Source organism: Canis lupus, chromosome 11, assembly GCF_003254725.2.
Source record: "Canis lupus dingo isolate Sandy chromosome 11, ASM325472v2, whole genome shotgun sequence".
NCBI classification, from domain to species: domain Eukaryota; kingdom Metazoa; phylum Chordata; class Mammalia; order Carnivora; family Canidae; genus Canis; species Canis lupus.
The window spans coordinates 13,615,043-13,638,206 of record NC_064253.1 but is presented as its reverse complement, the minus strand read 5'-3'; the positions used below and the strand labels follow the sequence as shown (position 1 = coordinate 13,638,206).

At 43.2% G+C, this 23,164-nt stretch overlaps 1 protein-coding gene across 7 annotated transcripts in view; it reads left to right on the top strand.

Moving 5' to 3' along the window:
- ZNF608 (zinc finger protein 608) overlaps window positions 1–23,164 on the top strand; it is a 111,027-nt gene that overhangs the window by 46,227 nt on the left and 41,636 nt on the right. For all 7 annotated transcript variants that reach the window (XM_025431904.3, XM_025431899.3, XM_025431901.3 and 4 more), the window contains one exon: window positions 7,305–7,560. In XM_025431904.3, the coding sequence (XP_025287689.3) occupies window positions 7,305–7,560 (256 nt within the window). The remainder of the gene's footprint in view (window positions 1–7,304; window positions 7,561–23,164) is intronic.

The window sequence follows — 23,164 nt, the reverse complement described above, 5'->3', positions numbered from 1 at the left end:
TGGTGCCGTCTCCCACCCAGGCAGCACCCTGTAGAGCCCCTGGATTGGCATTCTATGATTTTGGCATGGTGGGAAATGGAAGCAGCTGTCTCGGGGCCAGAGCCTCGGTCAGTCCCCCGGGCAGACCCTCCCAGGTCTGCGGCTAAGGCTTTTTAAAAGCTGCTTTTAGCAGGTAAGCTTGTGGCCTTTTATTTTGGGCAGCCTCTGGTCGTCATAGCTGGAAATGAGAAAATGAAAGTAATAGTACAATGCCCAGCCGTTGTATGTAGTTGTAGCTTTTAGAACTGGATGATTTAAAATAATAACCACGCCAAACCCGAGCTTCGGGTTCAGCGAGTTTTCTGGAAGGGTTTGCCTAGATCCCCCCGAGAGGCACTGTTCTGACCTATGGGCAGTGAAAGGTGATTCAGGTTTGTGGCTTCTGACATACAGAGAAGGATGTGAAATTACCTTGGGAGAAAGGCTTCTTTCCATCTTGTGTTGTTGTATTTTATATTTTGAGGAGTTTGCTTTTCCTCTTGCCTTGCTGTGGGTTCAAGTTCTGACTCAGCCACCAACCCCGAGTGACCCTTTACAGTTACTTACTTTTCCAAGATTTCCTTTTCCTCATCTGTAAATACTTGCCTTCTCAGTCTCAGTCTTCTGGATGGACCAGAAGAGCATACAGTATAACCCCTCCTAGGTAATAGGGGTTAAACCGTGGCTGTCCCTGCTCGTACTTTTACAGGAAAGCCCAAAGACTTTGAAATCAGAGAGATTTGGCCTTGAGTAAATTGTCCTGATGGTGGTTCCGAAAGGAAAAGTCTCTACCACATTTAGGAAGGCCAGAATTTGGAGCAAGCGACCCCTATATGTTCAAGTTTCCCTATCAGGGATGGGAATTCATCCTTGGTGGTCCTTTTTGGGGAAAAGATCAGTTCGAAGGGTTTCTTAAGCTCCCCTTGCTTTGCTACATGAAGCAGCAGCGATGTTGGGTAGCATGGGTGGTTAAAATGCAAAGTGAGAGATGGTGGCGGTGGTCACCTCCAAATAGCTATAGCTGTGACTTCCCCTATGTGAAGGGCAGTCTCTGTCTAATGCATTTTATCTTTTTATTTTTATTTTTTATATTTTATTTATTCATGAGAGAGAGGCAGAGACAAAGGCAGAGGGAGAAGCAGGCTCCATGTGGGGAGCCCGATGTGGGACTTGATCCCGGGACCCTAGGATCACGTCCTAAGCCAAAGGCAGATCACTGAGCCACCCAGGCGTCCCGGGTCTAATGTGTTTTAAATGAAAGAGGTGACTGTGGGCAATCTCGTAAAACAGCCAAATACTGTGATTTGGAGAAAATGTGAGCATTAAATAATCGTGCCCCAGCGTGCTCACAAGAAGGTAAAAATACTGAGTGAATTACAGGTACCATCACCACTCCGTTTGGTGTTGATCTGAGGATCCGCAGGATTGAGGGGTTAATGAATGGCCAGATGAGCTTGGTGGTGGAGACTTTTGCAAGATTTGTAAGAAACCCCAGGTCCCCTGTCGGGCTCCAGCTTGCCCCAGGGCGTGGGGGGACATCTTCCAGGGAGGCTTGCCCATCCCTGGCCCGCCCTTCTCCCTCTTCCTGGCCCTACCGCCTCCCTGCTGGATCCGAGGGGTGCAGGGGTGCCCACCTAGCGCCCCCAGCCCCGCCCTGGCCACCCTTCCTCTTTGCCTGTCACTCTCAGTAGTGACACAGCCAGTGCTGGAGCGAAGCAGAGCTGCTGCCACCAGTGCTCTTGGCCCTGGAGCCTGCCTTGCTCCTCAGCGCTCAGGAAAGCCCTTGAAATAAGGTGAACTGAGAAAATATTGCCAGAATCTCTCCGCAGATCCCCCCTCCCGCAGCCCTCTGATCACACACACTAAGTGCCGCTATCTGTGTAAATAACCTTTCCTTTCCCGCCTCTCTCTACCTCCCCCACTCCCCCACTCCCATGCTCTTAGGCTCTCTCGAGTGATAAATAGCCAGGCTACTGCTCAGCGTGCACCAACACCTGGGAATAATCATGCAAAAATAACAGTGAGAGACTGCCGCGCGTCTGTTCTTGACATTAACTTTCCTCAGTTTGACAGGCTGCCACCAGCAGCTGTTAGACTTATGGGTCCCCTCCCCCCGCCCCCCACTGGAGATGGCTGCTTTCCTGCTTCTCTTTTTTTTTTGGGTGGGGGGGTGTAATAGGTCACATCAGTGTCCCATCAAGATGACAGAAAGGAGCTTTGACAAAGGAACCGTTGCTAAAACTGGCTAGTTTTCTATTACGGTCTTTTCTTCTAGATGTTAGTAGTCTTAGACTAATAATTCCCCACTGATTTTTTTTTTTTTTTGCATGGAATATCCGATTAGTACTATTTTAGTGGTCTCTGCCCCCCTCTCCCCAAGGGTATTCGTAATCGCCTCCCCTGAATTGCCTTGAAATGTAGCACATCCTGGTATTTGGCTGTGGAGGGCCAAACCACCTATTGGTTTTTAGTTCGGGTCTCAAGTATATTTGTAATAACAATAATAATATTGGCAATGGCAGTAGCTCTCGTTTGTTGAGTGCTGTACCGGGAACTGAGCTCTAGGGGTGTTTGTAGGATCTCCTTATTTCCATTTTACAGAGGAAGCCATTGAGCCTCAGATGGATCAGGTGATTCACCCAAAGGTCGGGTAGCTGAAGGTAGTGCTGGGATTCCAGTGTTGAAGACTGATGCCCGCCGCATTTTCCTTCACTACATACTGTGTTTTGCACTCAGGCCTGATGGATCGCTCCTGGGATGTGGTTCTGCTGCATAATTTGGCTGCATTTGTAGGATTATTTGATTAGCTCCACAGTCTTGCCGATGAGGCAGGAAGGCCTGGAGGCCTTGGGTTTGGCCTGCTCTTGTTTCACCAGCAGGCTGCACAGTGCCTGGCACACAGCAGGGGTGTTGTTACTATTTCTTGGGTGGCTGTGTGATCAAGTTGAGGCAACTCAGAGGTGACTTTTGGGGGGAGCAGCAGTGCATAAAAAAAAGGTACAAGTAGAGATTAGGAGAAGGAGATTTTATAGAGGTATAGGATTCATCAGGATCTGCTGTAAAAGTAGGAGTGGGTTGGAGGGATGAAGCTGGGTCAGCTGTTGCCAGATGCCCATGTATGAAAGGAGCAGTATTTCCCTGGGGCAGAGCTTCTCAGGGTTAAGCCCTTTTTCTTATACTTTTAACACACTTTAACCGCACTTAACCATGCATTTGGAGGGGATTATAGATTTATGTTAAATATAGTAGGATATAAAAAGGAGCTTTGTAAGGTTGCATGCAGGGTTAGAGAACTGTAATATCAGACCAGCGACTTTTTTTTTTTTTTTTTAACTTTTTCAAAGCCAGCATTGACTAAGCTAGGCATTTTTTGAGCCTTCATTTTGGATGAATTACCTCACTGAGTCTTCACTGTGACCCCTTGGGGGTAACCGTTAGTCTTACTCCCATATCTTAGACCCGGGCATTGAGCCTCAGAGTAGCATGCTTAGGGGGCCCCACAGCAAATAGCGGGGAGATCAGGATTTGAACCCATCACTGCCTGAGATCCACCACCAGCAAGTACAAGTGTGTGCCACTTGGAGGGAGTCCTTTTGCTACCGTGTGTGTTAACGCACCTCATCGGTTGAAGAAGTCACGGTTGAGTCTAGGGATCAGTGACCGGGAAGTCAGGGTGCAGTGGAGTTGATCTTTTGCAGGAGGTAAAAACACTACTGAAAATGCCTCCAGGTCCTGCTTTGCATATGGTGCATGTGGCTTTGTGTTGGGCACCAGAAGATTCACAAGAGAACTGAAACCTTCTGTAGGGGTGCATTAGCTGGCAGAAAGAAGTTGTGGCACTATTATCTTCCTGCCACCTCACTTATGGCTCCCAGGGCGTGTATTTTGAACTCCCTTCTGTCACGTTTCTGCTTCTAGAATGCGGCTTCCTTCTGCTCACTTAGGTTGCCATCAGAGCTAGCTTATTGCCCTCGTGCAAACATGGGCCACGTTTCTAGGATGAGGAGTTTGGGCTAGGTGGTCCTCTACGTAGAACATTTTGTGATTGTCTCAGAGAAAGGCTGGACATGCAGAGTCAGCTGCCTGCCACCGGGCACATCATCGTGAGGCCAAAGGGAAGCCGAGCCCTGACGGTTGATGCCACCAGGAATGTGGGCCCAGCCCAGCACATTCTCTAATTATTATTTTAAGAGATAGTACACATCCAGACTTTCCCCTCATTTTTTGTGTTGGCAAAAAATCATGTTTTTGGAAGTAGCATGCCTACCAAATAAAACACCTCTGGGAGAGCTGTAATTCCCTACCATCCTCTGTGGTTGGTGACCTCTGGGGACGAGGGGCTCCCAGTAGACCAGACTCCAAATTCTGAAAAAACAAGGGAGGAAAGTTCTCCTTTTTTCTCTCACTGGTAGTGATGATCTGGTATCAAAAGGAACGGCTGCTTGTGAGCTATCTTGAGGAAGCCGGTGTTGTGGAAAGAACCAGAAGTTCATGGTGTAGGTCAAAGAGTTGAACGTCTTAACTGTATTGCCTGTTGAGTTTTCCTATCGAGTTAAAGAGTTTTAGCCTGTTATCGCATTGAGGGACTGTCTGTGGTTAGTTCAGAGGGTCAAACCCTCTGAAACTTAGCTTCTTGTTTTAAGACATGCTGGTGGGGACAGGGCTCCAAGGTCTCCTTTATAAATTCTGTCAGCCAGGCTTTTACCATTACATTTGGATTGCGTGGTTGGAAATAAACTCAGTTAACTTGCTGGTAGGCCTAGGATACTATGGCCTTTCTCTCCAAGCCTTCTAGATTCTTTAGAGGTTTGATATTTGGATTCTCTTAAATATCCCAAAGAGTATGGTTGTGTGTGTGTGTGTGTGTGTGTGTGTGTGTATGTGTATCTGTATGTATACAACATGCATAACTATAGTTATATTGAAATAGAGATTTAGTCCAGAAGTTGTATTGTGATAGGATTTGTCATCAGTAGAAGGCTGGAGGATACATTTTCCAGTTGAGGAAAGTGGTGTTCAGCAGAGGTTAAGTGACTCCCCAAAGTCACCAGCTAATTAGTGTCAGAGTTGAGGCCAAACTCCCAGTGTCCAACACCCTGTCCTAATAACTTTGTTTTGTAGGCTTTGCCTTATTATAGGCTTTGCCTTCCAAATCGGAGAATTAATGGCCTCTTGGGCACCTTACCTCCTTTTATTTCATCCCATTTTCTTGTTTATCCAACTGAAGCTGTGTTTGTTCTCTTGGAATTAATGTAGGCTGTCGATCAAGTGATATAAAGAGTATTTTGAGCATATTGTTCCATTTTGTCTTTTCAGTTTATATATGTAGCAACCAATTATAGCCAATTTACAGCTAACTATACACATTAAGAAGTTGTTGGCAAACATGCAAAAAAAAAAAAGACTATATAGGAGCTGGTTTATAATTTTCCTTGACTTTTTTTTTTTTTTTTTTTAATTCTGGAAAACGGTTCTAATCTTGCACAATCTTTCAGTTGTAGTAAAGACTACAAGATAGCATCGGGTCCGCCCCCCTCCCCCTTAGATTTCCTCCGTTAGAACCGCTTTCTTCATTTGTCAGCCCAGTTTTAAAATAGGAAATATCAGTGTGAACTTTGATCCACATGAAGCTTTATTTACGCGAAAGCATAAATCACCGGATCTGGGGTTTGGGGCCGTTAAATGCTTTTCTTTCTTGGGCTCTGTGATCAAGAATGCAGAACAATAAAAAGCGTGCAGCAAAAGAAGTTTTATGGCAGCTCTGAGAGCAGGAAATTAAGTTTCTTTACCATGCAGATGGGTGAAGGGCTGTTCTCTTGCGTCTTGGATCAGTCAGGCAAGTGAACGTCAGTTTATCATTTTAGGGAAAGGCAAACTGTAGAAATAGTTCCTGCAGTCATATGAACAAGGAGCCCACACAGATGACTGCTTCAGCTGTTTAACCGGGAGCACACTTCCTCATGTAACTTCTCTTGAAATACACTCTTTGTGTGTGTGTGTGTGTTTAAACAATGAAGACTATGTAATAGTATATCTGCAGCCACGTGTTGGTTTCTCATAAAGGTTAATTGGGAATAGATGAACCACAGACTCAGATGGCATCTTACCAGAAAATCCTTCTGGGTGTCCTTTTTTACACATATGACTTGTTGGCTCAGCTGATAGAGCATACCATCCCGTGTAGGTATCTGTGTATAACAGGAGGATCTAGGGAATGTGGCATCATGGTGCCGTGGGCTTTGCCTTTGGCTCTTCCACATTTGACCACCTATCAGCAGGGCCATGATTATTCTGTGACAGTTCTAACAATGGTTAAAACAGGTCTGATGAACGAATGGGTTGGTTGGTGATTTACCTACTGAGTACCTGCATAGCCTTTGGTTTCATCATGGCCAGGCTACTGAAGGTTTTTGTGGTGAAGATCTCCTTCCCTGCTCAGTAGGACAGGGCTGCAAAGGAGATAAACCGTTGCACTGTAAACTCTTATCTTGGCTGTCGTTTCCATTTCCTGGGATTTAGAGGGACGAATCCCAGGACTCGATCAGATTCATCGGGGATCTTTCCAAGTCAAACCACAAAAGGATGCGTGCATTGGAGAAACTCCGGTTCTGTTGATGCTGGGCACATGGGTTTATTTCCCCATTTATATGAATTCTGCTAAACTTTGCAGTAGAGAACTTAATTAGGAGTTGATGCTTAATACATGCTAATAATATCCAGTTTATGTGTTTGAGTGTGTATAATCAAGTTTATGTATTTTATATATGCAGCAGAGTAAGTTAATGTATTTTCGCAGTGATTTAATTCATTATGGTTTATAAAGTATTTGAAAACAATATTAGTCCATTTCCTGTGCTTAACTGTCCAAAATGATGCATCTGCGGTGTTTATTGGGGTTTCTCCTTTGGAGAATATTGTAGCTTTTGAAAAGTGTGATTCCATCACAGGCGGGGAAATAGCCTTAATTTTGCAGAGCAGTGTTTCATTCACGGAGACTGAGGCTAACCAGTTGTCCACTGGCGAGTCTAGGACGTGGGGGTCCCACCTCTAAGTCGGAACACAAGAGCCCCGGTGGTTGTCTTGTTTGGCGTGGGGTGGGGGTGGGGGGAGTCAGATGGTCGTTGCTATCCTGCTTTCTCTTTTGGCACCGTGCAAACACTCGAAGCGTATGATAATTGCAAATAGAATTTGGAATGGTGATGTATTCTAGAAGGGATGTAAACAGACTGCGTTGGAAACCGCTCCGAGAATACAGCGCCACTGCAGTAAGCCTGTCTGTCTTTCAGGTTGACCCCCTGTTTACAGTGCCAGCACCACCGCCGCCGATTTCCAGCAGCCTCGCGCCTCAGATTCTGCCCTCCTACTTTTCCCCGTCTTCATCCAATATTGCAGCACCGGTTGAGCAGCTTTTGGTTCGGACTCGTTCGGTGGGTGTGAATACATGTGAAGTTGGAGTACTGACAGAGCCAGAGTGTCTCGGGCCCTGTGAACCTGGGACCAGTGTGAATTTGGAAGGGATCGTGTGGCATGAAACAGAAGAAGGTAAATACAATTCACTTTTCTCTCTCTCCCTATGCCCTCTTCCCCGTGATGTATTTATTTACGTCCCCCGGTGAGGGGCCTTTGTCTTGTGGTCCTCAGAGAGGAAGAAAAGGGGTTTTTCAACTGTCTGGATTTCTGTTGAAATGACCACATTCCCCCGTCTTTGTTCATGTTCATGGCTGCTTCCCCATTCAGGATGGAGGAGGTGTCCCTGGAAGTGGTCTGCGCTTTAAATGCTAGCAGGGAAAGTCTGGGAAGCAGGGTGAGGCTTTTCCTTCTCTTCCCCCCAGAAGGGATCATGGAAATTAGGGAGACAGACTGCTCTCAAGTTCACTTTCTCCTTGATGTGCCAGCTGATCTGTCTGTCCGGACTTGGTGGTTTTGTTTGTCTTGACCTGTGTCGTTGAGGCTTGAATTTACCTGCCGAATTGAGCTCGGGTTCTTGCATTTGGCGAGGGCCGAGGCCGTGATGTAGCTGTGGCTGATTGGTGCATGGAGCGAACAAAGCCCAAGATCAGAGGCTCAAACCCCAGCTGCACCAGTCATTTCTCTCCTGTGACTGGAGACCTAGCCACCTTCCCTGCCCCTTAGCTCAGCAGGCCACCTGCCAAGGGTAATCCGGTCATCACAAGAGAAATGGGTTAGGATTCATCTGTCACTGCTGTTAGAAATATAAATGTGGCATATGCCATCCCTACCGTAGATCTGAACGCTGGCTGGCAACATCTAGCACACGGTCACCAGGCCCATTGTGTTTCCGATGGCCAATGTCACTGACCGTAGAGGCCCACAGGTAATTAAAAACTAAAATACCAAGGGGAGCGCTGCATTGCTCCATTGGTGGAATGAGAGGAATAGAAAAGGTGAGGAAGAAATGTGCCCCAGGCAAACAAAGGAAAGTGAAGAACAGAGGGGCAACCCTTTCTTTCCCTCCAAGCTATGTTGGTCAAGGACAAGGGAGATGACCTGTGTCGGTATCTTAGCCAGCTGGGAGAGGAGTGAGGGCAAGAAGGAGTTTAACTAGAAATCTGAGACTCAGAATCACTGTTTAGGTCCTTCTGTATCAAGGTGAGAAACCAAGGGCTGAAACTCACGGGAGGGAAAGTAAAATATATTAAAAAAAAAAAAAAAGAATGAAAATCAGATGACAGGTGTCTCAGTAATTATCAGAAGGAGGAAAGCAGCGCACCCCATCTCAAGGTAGAAAAGCAGAAAATCGTGGGAGAATCTTCGAATTCTGTGTATTGTGTTAACTATACTGTTGAGGGATAGATTTTGTAATTGGATACCAAATTTTGTGGGTAGCATCAGTAAGGAAAAATCACTATAGAAGAAGGAACCGGAGAAGGTGAACGAAAGCTGGAAGAGATAGGCAGAGATCTTTTGTGTGCTCAACTGAAAGTAGTGGTTCCCATTGGCTTTTGGCTTTACGAATGGCTGGTGTTTGGGGGGAGGTAGGGTGGGCACCCTCTCTGTACTTTGAACAGTGCTCTGCAGCCAGATTGGGAGGAGTCGGTGGAGGAGGAGCTAGAATTCACATTTTCCTCTCTCACTTGTCTGTTTAGAAGCTGTCCAGTGCCAGGGGTGAGTCCCATGTGGGGAGCAAGCTTTCGTTCTAGTGCCTCTCCTTGGGTTGTACACCCTTGGCCTTCTCAGATTTTCCCTGAGAGCAGAAGTGGTAGCTAATGGTGTCTGCGAAGAATCAAGACATTTATAAGGTTGTAGCCAATTAGCTTAGGGTACCGATTATTCAGACACAAAAAGATTGGGAAAGGCTAAGATTGAATTTCCATAAACTAGAAAGAAAGATTTTCTTGTACTTGAATCACTTGCTCATTTGTCTAAAGTGGCGCCTTGCGCTTACTTCTCAGCTATGACTTAGCGCCTGTCGGTTTATTGCTGGTCATGATTTTATTTATTCCTGTGTGGGACAGGACCGAGTTCCTGCAGTGTGACCTCACTGGGTGGCAGATGTTGTAAAATTAGCTACAAACTTTCTGGAACGCCTGCAAGTCTTGGGTTATTTTTTTGATTCACTTGGAAGTCTGCTTGGTTTTGACTTGAACCTGAGCTGCTAATGAAAGATGGAGTTCCTCGGGGAAAAAAATGTATTCAGATACTCTAGTTAACTCTGGGCAAATGGTTAAAGAGCTCTGTGGTATTATCAGGGTTACTATTACAATCTTTCATTATTTCTGTTTGGTTGCGATGCATGCAGCATGCACAGCCTCACCAGTAGCACCGTGTTCTCTGAGTCACCCGTCTCCCAAGTCCATGCACCCTACTCCCATGTGCTGTGATCCCTCTGGCCATGGGTGTGTCCCCTACCCTCAGGTGTCCCCTATCCTCCTGTATCACACTGATGGCTTTCGGCGCTTTTCAGACACAGGAGTGGAACCTCCTGTAGTGCCAGCCTTCTTTTTTACTGCCTCACATTTTCCAGTATTTGGAATGTGTGGATATTGAGTGTGGTGACACGAAGGAGCCCAGGCTCTTAATAGAGTTATTCTTGCTGCATAAACTAAGCTTCCAACCTCCACAGTATCTGAGAACCTGCCTTTGTGAAGGCCTGGGTCCTAAAATGTGTGTTTAATGTGCAGCCATTCTCAAGAGCATTCCATTTGGTTTTTTCCCCCCAGTACAGTGTGTTTCAGGCTCTTGTACCAATTTAAAAATTAAACCCACTTGACCATTAATTTTTCTCTTTGGGGAAAAGACAAAGAGAGACAAAGAGAGAGAGAACAAACACATTTGGAGCTAGTTATTTGGCAGAGCTAAAAGGGCCGAGTTTGGAAAGAAGCAGAGGGGAAGTGAAGCCACCGTGGTTTTCTACTATGGGTTCATGCTAATGACAGGCTCCTTGCTGAGGGCTCGGGAAAGGGCCAGTTGCCTGTGACTAATGGCCTTGGAGATGGAGTTGAAAAAAGAAATCTCTTCCCTGGTATTTTCATTTTGAGATTATTTGTATACCTGACAGCATTTTTCACAAACTGAATTTGTTATGTGTATTCGTAGGTGTGTGTGTGTGTGTGTGTGTGTGTGTGTGTGTGTGTTTGTATTAGACCCTAGAAATTTCAGGAGCTGGTATCTTTGCAGTCTTTGGGGGAATATGGAGTCTTCTTGTGATTTTTTTTTTTTTTTTGGAAGGTAGTTGGCAACAGCAGGGCTGCAATATGAAATCCGCATTAAATTCTGATTGCTTCTTGTGCGTGGAATCCTCATGTGGGGAGGGTTCTTACAGTCATGGACTTTCCCCTTAGTGTCGCTGCCAGGACGTGGAGTCCTGGTTGCCTGAGGATCAGACTGTCCTCAGGAGTAATGCGTTACAAGAGAAGTTCCCTCTGGAAATAATTAGTGGGTTTCAGAGCGTGCTTAATAGGAGAGAAAAACTATTACTGCATTTGGATGTTTAGTTATCCTACTCTGATCTCTCTTCTGTAAGGTGAGTTGCATAGGAGCAGTGACGTATTGCACAAAATTACTCTCAGATGTTGGAAAGAATTTCCTTAGCTTTTCATTCCTGACATTAGGGACACACATGCCTTTGTATAGTTATTTGTTTGGAAATTTACTCTTTTGGGGGTGGGGGTGGGGGTAAGGGAGGTAAAACCGGAAAAAACATGATGTGTACAGCAGAGTGTGTAAATACGTACATGTTGAACTTGGCTTTTTAGCTCGTATGAATAGATTTTCCTTTGGATTATTATTAAATCATACTTCTTAGTGGGCTTTTCTCCCCCTTCCCTATCCCAGAACATACTTGGTTCAGCTGTGCCTGTACTTCATTGTCAACATCTGTCATTTACTATGGCCTTTAAAACATGTATAGGTTATAGGACTGGGGTTCTCAGCTCTGTGTCTTGGAATCCCCCAGAGATCTTTTAAAACATGCCCAGGCACCACTTCCAGGCATTCACTTGGTCTAGGATGGCAGTTTGATCTGGTTGGGTGACCTGACATTAGTGTTTTTTTTTTTTTTTCCAAAGCTCCCCAGGGGATTCTGATGTGCAAACAAGATTGAGAACCACAGTCTCAGGGGAAGGAGGGGATGTCCTAACCCTCTGCAAGCTACTTGACCTTTTCCCTTTAAGGAAGTCACTGTGTCATTGCCTCATTTTCTCAGGTATAAAATGGACAGACACCCTACACCCCTGCTCTATTTACCTCCCAGGGTAGATAATGTCTAGAAGCTGCAGTCTGGCAAGTGAGCGTCGTTGCTGAATCACTGTGCCAGTGAGAAAGAGGGTCCAGCGTTTGGTCCTGAACCTGGACTTCACAGAGGTTAAGAACGACTAATTGGTACCACTCTTCCTAATTTATTCATATGGTAGGGTGGACCAGTGGCAGCTTCATTTCCGTGTGGTCTCTGCTGGATTATTTTTGAAATCGTTCAGAAATCCAGAGTATTAAAGAGAGTTAATAAAGTAGCCAATGAAAAAGATTGTACTCGCAGCATCACAGGGAGCTTTCAGAGGGGACAGTGAAAATGCAAATGGTAGCTTATGAAAGTGGTTTTTTAGAGAAGACTTTAGCACCTGGTGTAAGAGGAAAAATGGTTCTTTGTATGAGGTTTTTCATCTTATGTTCTATGTGTTTTCCAAGAACAGCGATCTTGGGAATTAATGTTTTAAAGGTAATTAATTGGGGGAAGTAAATGATTCTCTTTAAACCACCGGAGATATTCTTAAATTCTTCTGCATCTCCAGAGTCATAGAGAGGATAGTGTTTCAATGTGCAGTGTAGGGGTTTCACGTTCATTCATTAAAAGACAAATGATCCTCTAGAAATTGACATGGATCTGACATAGGGTATTTTTACTCCTATGCTGCAGTATTGATTTACTGAACTTATTACTGGAAAAAGAACTTTCATTTTAAATTTTGATTTAAGAAGAGATTAAATATGAATCCAGGCTCACTTTGTGCTTTCGGTGTCTGAGCTCGGAACTCATGCAATGCCTTTTTTTTTTTTTTTTTTTACTAAGTGCAATGTTATTACTTACTGAGGTATTTCCCAGTGATTTTTATAAATTCAGCTTTGACTCACAAGGCAAGTAAGCTGTCCAGTTTCGCTTCTGCATTTCATTACCCGCCACACCAGTGATGATTATAACTCTGCAGTCATAGGGAACTTGGAGATTGCTAATGAGCATGCTCCTCCTGGCAGTAATGTGCTGAATGGAGGTAAATCAGCTCCTGGTCTGTGAGTTTGGCACATGAGCATAGTCGGTTAATCACTGTGCTACTAAGAAAAAGCATCCAGCCTTGATCTTCAGCATGAGCTCCCAGAGGTTTAGAGGGCTGGAAGAATTATTAGTTAGTGCCACTCTGTGTATTGGCCATAAACTTGACCCTCAGCATCCTGGGCAGCCTTGCAGTGGTGGTTGTCAATGAAAAGTTGAGATTCATCACCACTGGTGGCAGAGGAGCTCAAATGGTGAGCCTTTCAAAGTGTGCAAGTACCGTCTATTTTTACAGGCAAAAGTCAACCCAAATAGAACACCATATTTGTATATTTGCTGGACCGTATACCAATTTGGTTACCTCTGATTATTCTGTGTCCAATGGTGATAGTTTTTTTTTTAAAAATAAACTTGGTTTAAGGATGTGATTATAAATAACTATAAAACGTATCAAAGTATTTGTTCTTTTTAAGATTACAGAAACTCCTGTTACCTGATTCATAGAAAAATCACAAATTAAAAATGGAGGCCAAGTCTTTGTAGTATGTAGTCTATAAACATTTGTGAGTGAAGTGGGGTATAAGGAAGGAAGGGGAGTATGAGGAAGGGCGGAGGCTTATCTGGGCCGTCTTCCTGGTTTTGCTTTCCTCTCGGACCTACCTGTTTGATGCTTTCCTGATAGGGCCATCATTTGCACATGATGAGTGATGGTGTGTTTTTCTGGAAAGCAATACCATGGTAACATTACTGCTTGTCAGTGTGAAAAAGAGGATGCTCTTAGGTAGGGTTCAGCTTCATGTTTTTAGACCAAACATATTTCTTTTGTGTCATTTGTGTGTATATTTTGGTGGTGACTTAAGTCATGAAGCCATCAGCTTTAAACTCACTTTATTTTATTTATTTATTTATTTATTTGTTTATTTGTTTATTTATTTATTTTTAAAGATTTTATTTATTTATTCATGAGAGACACAGAGAAGGTGGGGGGGAGCAGAGACACAGGCAGAGGAAGAAGCAGGCTCCATGCAGGGAGCCCGATGTGGGACTCAATCGCAAGATTCCAGGATCACGTGCTGGGCCGAAGGCAGGTGCTAAACCGCTGAGCCACCCAGGCATCCCTAAACTCCCTTTAAAGGCCTTTCAGTATTACCTTTTTAGGTTGGTTGGTATTTGTAGCTAAAATTCTATGTGAATACAGAATGTGAGGTGTGTAAAACTCAACTTTTCTTTAGACTTGAACATAGTAAAAGATTTAAGAAGTTGTCTTACAAGATTTGCATTTGTAGTATTGTCCTCCCTTGATTTATCTTCTCCCTATAAGAGAGAAGATTTCTCTGAAGTTTACCAAGATTTCTTTGGTAAGAAAATCTTGAAAGCGTCTTAATATTACAGCGACCTTGAGTTGAAGATGCATTTTCTAATTTCAAAATGGAGATACTCTCATTGTTGCAAAGAATAGCTTTTGGCCCACCTCCGCTTATTGATTTAAAGGATTTCGTTGTTTTTTTAAAATAGAATTTTTATGACAGCTTTATTGAAGTATCATTCACGCAGCATACAGTCCACCCATTTAAAGTGTATAATTCATTGGGTATTTTTTAATGTACTAAGAGTCCTACAACCATCACCACAATTAATTATAGAGCATTTTTATGATTCAAAAGAAACCTGTACCCATTGGTACTCACTCCCTTTTGCTTGCCCCGATCCCAATTTCATTGATCTAATGCATCTTTGTCTTCGATTCTTTATTGTTTTTATGTGTATTTTATGGATGAGAGGAAAGGTGGTTTTATTGAGTGCTTATACCAGGCATTGTGCTGGACATGCTTGCCAGGTAATAATTTCCTTTAAACCTTAAACACAGTCCAAAGTAAACCATGTTAGTCCGTATTTTCATGAAGGAGACTTAGAAAGGGATTTACCAAATAAATAAATAAATAAATAAATAAAAAAAAAAGAAAGGGATTTACCTGTGCAAGACCGCACACCTATTTGGCCTTGCAGAGCCCTTCCTTGCTCTTCACACCTAGTCCTGGGATTTCCCCTGAACACAGGTTCGTGTATATTTTAGAGTGCTCTTTGGAAAGAAGAGAGTATGATGTTACATAATAATTGGAGTTTTTATTTTATTTTTAAGCACAGAATGATAGGAAATTCTTTATAGTGCTAGCATCTGATTTTGGCAGGAGTAACTGAATCTGCTTCATCTGGGTTGATGTATACAAACCATCCCTTTCTGCCCCACTAAGCTGGAAGCTTCTTTAGTCCACAGATCCCATCTGTTTTGTTCACTGTTGGATCTCTAGCGCCTGGCACAGAGTAAGTGTGCCATACATATTTGTTGAATGTTGAATAAATTCACAGAACAAAGTGATATGGTCTTGATACCTGTTTAAGTTTGCATAGTATAGCTTTCTAGTCAAGAATATGTTACTTTTGAATTAAGTTTGGCCTAGACAATCTGGAAAATATTGCTCTGGAAAACGACGTTGTCACTGATTTCCTTTGGAGGGGTGGGGGGGAATGCCACTATAAAATCTGATTACACTGTATTAAAATTCACCTCCCAACTTTGCTCTCCTTAGACCAATCTCAAAAAAAGGGGGAAACAAAATGATTTGGTTTGTTTTTTCTTTTCTGTCATTCATTTTCTCAGTATGGTTTTAATTTTCTGATGTTAGAAGGAATACCTGGCCATTTTGGGACATCCGCAGGGCAGAAAACACCTAAGAGGTAGAAGAAAAAAAAAAAACCATCTATAATCTCACTGTTCAGGCAGTCTCTTTAATTTGTTGGTTTACTCCTTTTTCTGCTTTTTAAATACATTTTTTAAAAAACATAGTTGAGATCATTTGGTAAATAGAGTTTTGAATACTTTTTCTTTTAATCGTAACATTAAAACAAGCATTTCTGATGTTATCAAAACATTTTCTGAGATGCATTTTCTGTTGATATAAAACACATTATGGAATGGACGCAATAGTTAATTCAAATTCCTCTAAGGATGGATATTTACATTGCTTTCAGCTTCTTAGATGATATCACCCTGCTTAGTGTATCTTTGCACTTGAAATATTTGTACTGTTTTATTAATTTGCAGTTATTGTTCTAGGGTCAGCTTTCAAGAAACAATCACCCAGAGGACACAAACATTTTTGTGTCAATGCATTGAAACATTTATTGATTGCTTACCTGCTTTCCCGAACGGTGACACTGGTAAATTGTACCAGTGTCCATGGCCCTGGTTGAGAACGCTCTTCTCTCTTAACCTCTCTGACAACTTTGGTCTCACTGACATTTTCGTGGCAAAAGGGATGGGTTGTAAGTCAAATGCATAGTCTCCAATGCTCACATCCAGGGTCCTGCCCTAGACAGAAAGGGAACACGACCTTCTTCCCCTTGTAATAAAAATGACAGTGGCTCGGTCAGAGAAATCAGGTGTGCCAGCGAGGGTCCCCAGGCAGTGTGTAGCCCTCCCAAGTCCTGGGAGGACTTTGTTCTGGATGACACAGAGGTTTAGATATCACTTCTGTTTTTGTCTATGTTGACATAGGCCCTCCCCCCCCCCCAAATGAAACAAATTAAAAAAGACTTCCGGGTGTGAGGAATTCAAATACCCAGGGGCAAAACTGGGTCCATCAAGCATCCATTCTGAATGGGGAGCAACCTCAGCCAGTCCTGTTTGAGTTTTGCTCCTTCAGAATAAGGGTAGACTAAGGACAAGATCTTTACAGAAAACCTTTGCACCTTGTGATTTGTTGATAATACATCATTTGTCACTTGACTTATTAGGCTGTTTGCACGTTCTTCCCTGGCACACCTTAGCCCTGCCTTGCCTCCCTGCTTCCAACGTTCATTTTCTCTTTTTCCTTAGCCTCTTCCCTTTGGCTGCTGCCCTGTATGGCTGCAGCAGCAGGAACTGTCCAGGTAGTTTTAAAAATAGTAATCTACCAAAGTGTTCTCACACACATACCCTTTCCCTTGCCCTTCTGTCCTCAGATAAGATGGCTAATACCTTTCTGGCAAAAGGAAAATAAGCTGTAATATGGGGAAGGCCTATCAGAGGTTGCAAAAAGCATTCTCAGCAAAGAACGTTGCAGGAGTTAGGCTCGTGGGCACCACTGCAGAGTACCTAGCAAAGTCTGATGTAACACAGAGAAAACCCGAGACGGGTAGGATTCAAAGGGATGTGAGTTTGGTGAGCCCCTTGCCCCTCATTTGATAATTGCTTATAAGTGAATAGTAAATGGAACAATTATAAACATACCACACCCATGTATGGTCTTCATTTCAAATTAAGCTTTCTGACTCAAGTATGTATCTGAAACAGTTGTGGAGTATTTCACTCCTTGGAAGTTAGAAACGCGGCTGCCTTCTTTTCATGACACATGGCACGTTTGGCGTGTCTGAGTGATCGAACACTTTTCCCTGGGGACCTCTACGTGGCTCTGCCAACACCATCTAAATAGCATCTTCTTGTTTATGTGGAAGACTCCCATCATGAGCCCTGTTACTCTGGCAGAGAAACTGAGGCCCAGACCGTTCTGAATAATATGTCTGTGTGTCCTTTCTGGATTCTTGTTTTGTACCTCACATGACCAGCCCTTCCTCGTTTTTAAGTCTGTGTGTGTGTGTATGTATGAATGTAACCAATTATTTAAAAAATATGCTCAAAGGCAAATAAACATTTGCTTGTCAGTTTGAGGTTTTGACTGAAATGTGGGAACTCAATTCGGCTTATAGAGTGAGATGTTTTTTAAATTTAATATTCACCAAATATTTTTACAAAAATACCCAGAATGTTGTTTTTGACTACATATTTCATAACAAGGGAAAAAATGGCCAACCACTTCCCATGCATTAGAGGCAGTGCCACATGTTCTCCTGGCTCAGTGGGCAGCTTGTATCCTGCCAGCTTTTGGGGGACTCTCTGGTACATCTGCACGGTTTGTATGTTGTCCTGTCTATGTCTTCTCGATATCCACGTTGACAGACAACTTTTGAAGTAAGTCAAGTTGAACATTTAATGTGTCTTATTTCCCTCAAGTAGCAGCACAGGCCAATTTGTTTAAAGAGAACCAACAAAGACTGCTTTCCAGTGCTTTCCCCAGCTTCAGGAGAATACCCAGCAGCTTTTCAGAATAGGAAAAGCCAGCCAGTCCCAGGCAGGCCTCGCGGTGAGCTGCTTCTTACTGGCACCTCGAGCATACACCTCTAAGATGATTTCTTACCCCAACATCCTGGAAGCACCTTGGGTTGAAGGCCCTGGCTTTGCACTCTGAGCCTGGAACCGAGCTGGCTGCAGTAATTGAGCGCTGTGAGATGCTTTGAGCTCAAAGAGTCTTTGAATACCCAAGGGCAGACAAGTGAAGAGCCACAGAGTAGAACTATGACAGTCTTCCTTATATATTGAACTTGTCTCTTCCATAAAACCTCTGCTTGGTAGGGTGACCAGAAGGCAGTATCGTGTTCCCAGGGAGTTCTAAAAAAAGTGGTAAGGTCTAGGTTGATAGTGGGACAAATGAACCCAGGAGGATTAGAGGAACAGAGGGTCAGCTTTCAAAGAAGCAGAACTCGGTGAGCTACTTACTATTCTATTGACTGCATGTTCATCTTGAGTGATTCAGAAGGCGAGCATTGACCGCAAAATCCTCAGTCAGTTACTAGAGAATCCAAAGTGTATGACCTCTAGGACATCTCCCTTTATATCTGACTTTTGAATTAAATATCTTCTTGAAATAAATAGCATCCATCATACCAGTCCTCCTGAGCTTGCAGTTTCTTGCAGTAGCACATTTCCAAGTATGGAATTTCAACCAAGCGTAACATGTTGAGTGTGACTGCTGAGTATTTGAGGCTGTAGTTAGCATTCTCGTCTTCATTTTGTCAAAGGGAAGAAAATAAACTGTGGGGAATTTATGACTTCAGTGGAAGTCAAGACAGGGTCTAAAGGAGAATCGAATACTACAGAGCTCCAGTAGCTTCAGTGATGGCTGGGGAAGGGTCCAGTGAGCCACATAGACTTACATAAAATTTCAGAGAAAGGTGGGCTGGATCACAGTGGGGTCTTCTGGGGAATAATTCAGACCTGGCAGGCAGCTAACCCATATCCTCTGGGGTCTGGGTTCTGACTCATTTATAAGTCTTTTTTCCCCTTCACATTTCACTCCCACCCTGACCTCGACTGATTAGCAGATTCAGGCTTCATTCTACACTTGCCCCAAGGACGATGCAGATACTCTGCCAAGGCTCGTGCACCCTTAACTTGCATGTATTTGCTCAATGTAAATCGTTGCATATTTTGGAAAGTAGGAAAAGTTGTCTTGTGTTTACAAGGGAATATTAGGGGATTGTCAGGGCGTCTAAATTTGTGGTGTTCTCTCTGCAAATTCTGGCTGCTTCAACCTGTATGATTCAGAAATAGGTGCCGTTGCCCTATTTCTTTCGTTCTGGTAATTAATGAAACATGACAAAGAGGTAGGAGGAGAGCCAGGCTGGTTGGTAAGCATAATATGCTTGATTAGAATCCAGGACATTCATAATTGCACAGAAGCAGCCAAAGCCTTTCTTCTTTGCACATTAACTTCTTGTCTTTTGGTTACTTGATTAGTAAAAAGCCTCTTGGGTGACAGCACTGGACTAAAAAAGCACATGAGAAGCTACATGCCTTTATCATCTCCCGTGAGAGGTATTGTATTTCATACAAAATACTGTGTTGATTCAGATCTTCTGGAAGGGCATGAGTGTATCCAGCAAGGAACAGTATAATTTTTTGGTTAAAAACTCTCCTTTATCTTTTTTCACTGCAGTGTTTGAAATCTATCCATTTAGCAGATGAAAAAAAAAAGTACCATTGTAGAATCCTCCGGAGTTCTCGGTACTACAGTTGTAACTGCTGCTTGGAAAACTGGGGGAAGACAAGTGGCTAAACCAGGATAAAAACCCAATCAAAATGATCTGATTGCTAAAACTTTGCAGTTACTAGAGTATATTGTTCTTAAGAGAAAAGGGAAAACGTCCCCTAATATTGGTTATGCCTACTTCGCACCATCCCCATGTGCCCTAAAAATACACGTATACATAATGACCTGATGAGGGTCGTTTAGAGTGTTCCTATTGCTTCTCTCTGTTTCTGTGGACATTATTCCTTGCCCACCCTGAAAGCTAGGGGCATTTCCTTGGTTCCTGGGCCTTGGTTTCCTCATCTGTAAAATGGGAGGCTTTAGAATATGTAATCCCTTGAGGGTACCTACCTGAGCTACCTGAGCTTTGGGGCAAAAGGTGGTGTGAAGCCCATAGAATGTGCTTAATTTTTTTTTTAAGATTTTATTTATTTATTCATGAGAGACAGAGAGAGAGAGAGAGAGAGAGGCAGAGATATAGGCAGAGGGAGAAGCAGGATCCCGAAGGGGGAGCCTGATGTGAGGCTCAATCCTAGGACCCTGGGATCACAACCTGAGCCGAAGGCAGACGCTCAACCACTGAGTCACCCAGATGCCTCCCATAGAATGTTCTTATCAGAATCATTTCAGACATAGCAGATTCTGGAGAAAATTGTTAGCCAAAAGTGAGCCTCAATGGGGTTACCCTTAAATCACCTTCTGGGTTTGTGCCAAATCCTGTTGAACAGCAGGTAGCCACGCCTTTGAGTGTCCCAAAGTCGATCTATTTCTGGAACTCTTTATTTACTGAAACCATTTATTGAACTATTAGCAGTTGTGCAAGTAAAGTGAAGTCTGTTCTGAGTAGGCTGACATTTATTTTACGCTCTGGTACATTCCACAGAAGAATGAGCACATGGAAGACATTATCTGAAAAGATTCCTAAAAGGTAGCATCATCAATTTCATTAGCAGATTTTTGAACCCCTACTCTAAAAGGCCCACACAAGCTCCAATGACTTCTGCATTACTCCATCTACACCTTGTGTTAGGAATCCTCACCGTCCAGGGGTGCCTGACTGGCTCTATCAGGGGGGCAAGTGTACGACTCTTGATCTCGGGTTTGTAAATTCAAGCCCTACATTAGGTGGAGAGATTACTTAAAAATAAAATCTAAAAAAAAGAAGAAAAGGAAAAAGAAAAGAATCTTTACAGTGTTCAAAAGAAGCCTGCAAAACAGAAAATTTATTGGATGCATGAGCATAAACACTTAATGTGGTATAATTTTCTCTTTAAGTTTTATTCAGATTACATGTGTTTATAGTTTAAAAAGCCAGTTCTACTAGGAATGTGATGGCAGAAAAATTCCCATCTTTTCCTTCACCTACTCCTGCTTTCCAGGGGCAGCTAACTATTTTAAACTTTTGTCATTGGTATTTTCATTATATTTTGAAAACACATGTTTCTGTAGGTATTTTGTGATGTCATTGTGTGGCTTTAGGCTTTTTAAAAGGTGGAAACTGGTGATTTAGTGCATACTTAGCTCCCCAACACAACTATATTTGACTGCTCCCCATTCTCCCAATATAGTTGTGAGTTATCCATTGCTGTGCAACAAATGACTCCAAGACAGAAGACCTTAAAACAGCAAACACGGATTATCTCGCATTTTCTGTGGGTCAGTAGTCAGAAGAGGAACCTCCCCCATCGGTGTTCTCGTAACAGAGTATGTTGCTTCCACGGTGAGATCCAAGAGACACTGAGCCCAAAGTGGACATCACAGTGTTAGTATAACTTCACGTTAGAACAACCCATTGCTTTTGCCACTTAATCGGTTCCTTAGGAGTCAGTAAGTCAAGCCCAGGTTCCAGGAGGGGAGGGTATCACATAAGGGTGTCAATACCAAGAAGTAGGAATTACTTGGGACCATTTGGGAACTGCCTACAACAAATAATTCTTCCTCAGGTCAGTATTCAGTGTTTACATTACTATGAGTATGTATTTATTATTTACAGCAGAGCAGTGTATTACGATTACTTTTCTTTTCTCCCTCAACTTTCTACCTGCAGTTAATAGTTGCCTCACTTTTTATTTGCTTAGTGTTCTATGCACCCCTCACTAATTCACCAAGAACTGTCACGCCAGAATTATAAATTGCTTCTCACTTGTTGAAACACAGCCAGCATTCTCTGCATTTTATCTTTTGGAGCAGTCTCTCCAGAGTCTTCCCATCTGCTCCAATCTGGACCGGTATTTTAGGGGTTATGCAGAGGCCTCGTGAAATGGTTGTAAAAATTTGGGCTCTCTGTACACCATTCTGAAGATCCCATCCTGAGGTTGGATACTCCATTTCCTGCATTGGCATATGCTTTGCTCTTGTTTCTGTCTTTCATTTTGGTGAAGCCCATCTTCCAAAAGTTTTCTAAGAAAGGGTCCACCGGGAGTAAAATAGTTGAAATCTTGGATGTTCACACATACAGCATTTTCCTTCAACCCTCATAGTTGATGAATGAAGTGGCTAGATGAGGAGTTGGTGAAGATCATTTTCTGCCAGACTTGCAGGCGTAGCTCCACTGCTTTGAACTCTCCATAGTGTTGTCCTTGAGAAGCTTAGCGCCATCCTGATTTGAGATCTTGAGTGTAATGGCTGTCCCCCTATCCACCCAGCCTTTATCTCTTCTTTGTCTCCAGCATTCTGATCTATCTCTGTGACATCCTTTGGCATGAGTCTTTTTTAATCTCTGGTGCTGAGCTTGGTACTCTCATTAGGAACTTGGGCCCTGTCAGTGTTAGAAATTGTACAGATGTCTTTCTTTGGAGGAGATACAATTTCCGTTTCCGTGTTCTTTCTGGAGCTGCTTTTAGTTAGATGTTGAACCTCTTGTATCAGTCTTCTACTTTCCCTTTTTTTTTTTTTTAACATTTATTTATTTATTTTAGAGAGAGAGTGGGAGTGGGGGGGGGAGGGGCAGAGGGAGAGGCAGAGAATCTCAAGCAGACTCCTCACTGAGCATGGAGCCTGACATGGGGCTTGAAGGGGCTCAATCCTACAACCCTGAGATCACAACTTGAGCTGAAATAAAGAATTGGATACTTAACCAACTGAGCCTCCTAGGTGCCCCTTGGTCTTCTACTTTTCTGATCTTTTCTCTCCTTTTTCAAATCTCTGGTTTATAGTTTTTGACATAGTTTCTGATTTGGGGAGTTTCCTCATTCTTTAAATATTGTCTTTGGAAAAAAAAAAGCTATTCTCATATTTTTCATTTCTGAAAGCTCCTCTTTGTTGTTAAATGTTATGGGGATTAATAGCCTCCTTTTGAGTTTCATGACTGCAGTGTCTTATTCCTTGAGGACCTACCTTCCTTCTTCCTCCTTCCTCCCATCCTTTCTTCCTTCATTCCATCCCTCCTTTCCTTCCTTTTGTCAGCCTTGTTTCTAAGTTCCTTTGTGTGTTTTGTCTGTAGCCTTTCCTTCCAAGACTTTCCTCAAACGCCTGATGATCCTTGGCTGTCTGCGTGGGGATGATAGTCTTAGAAGCT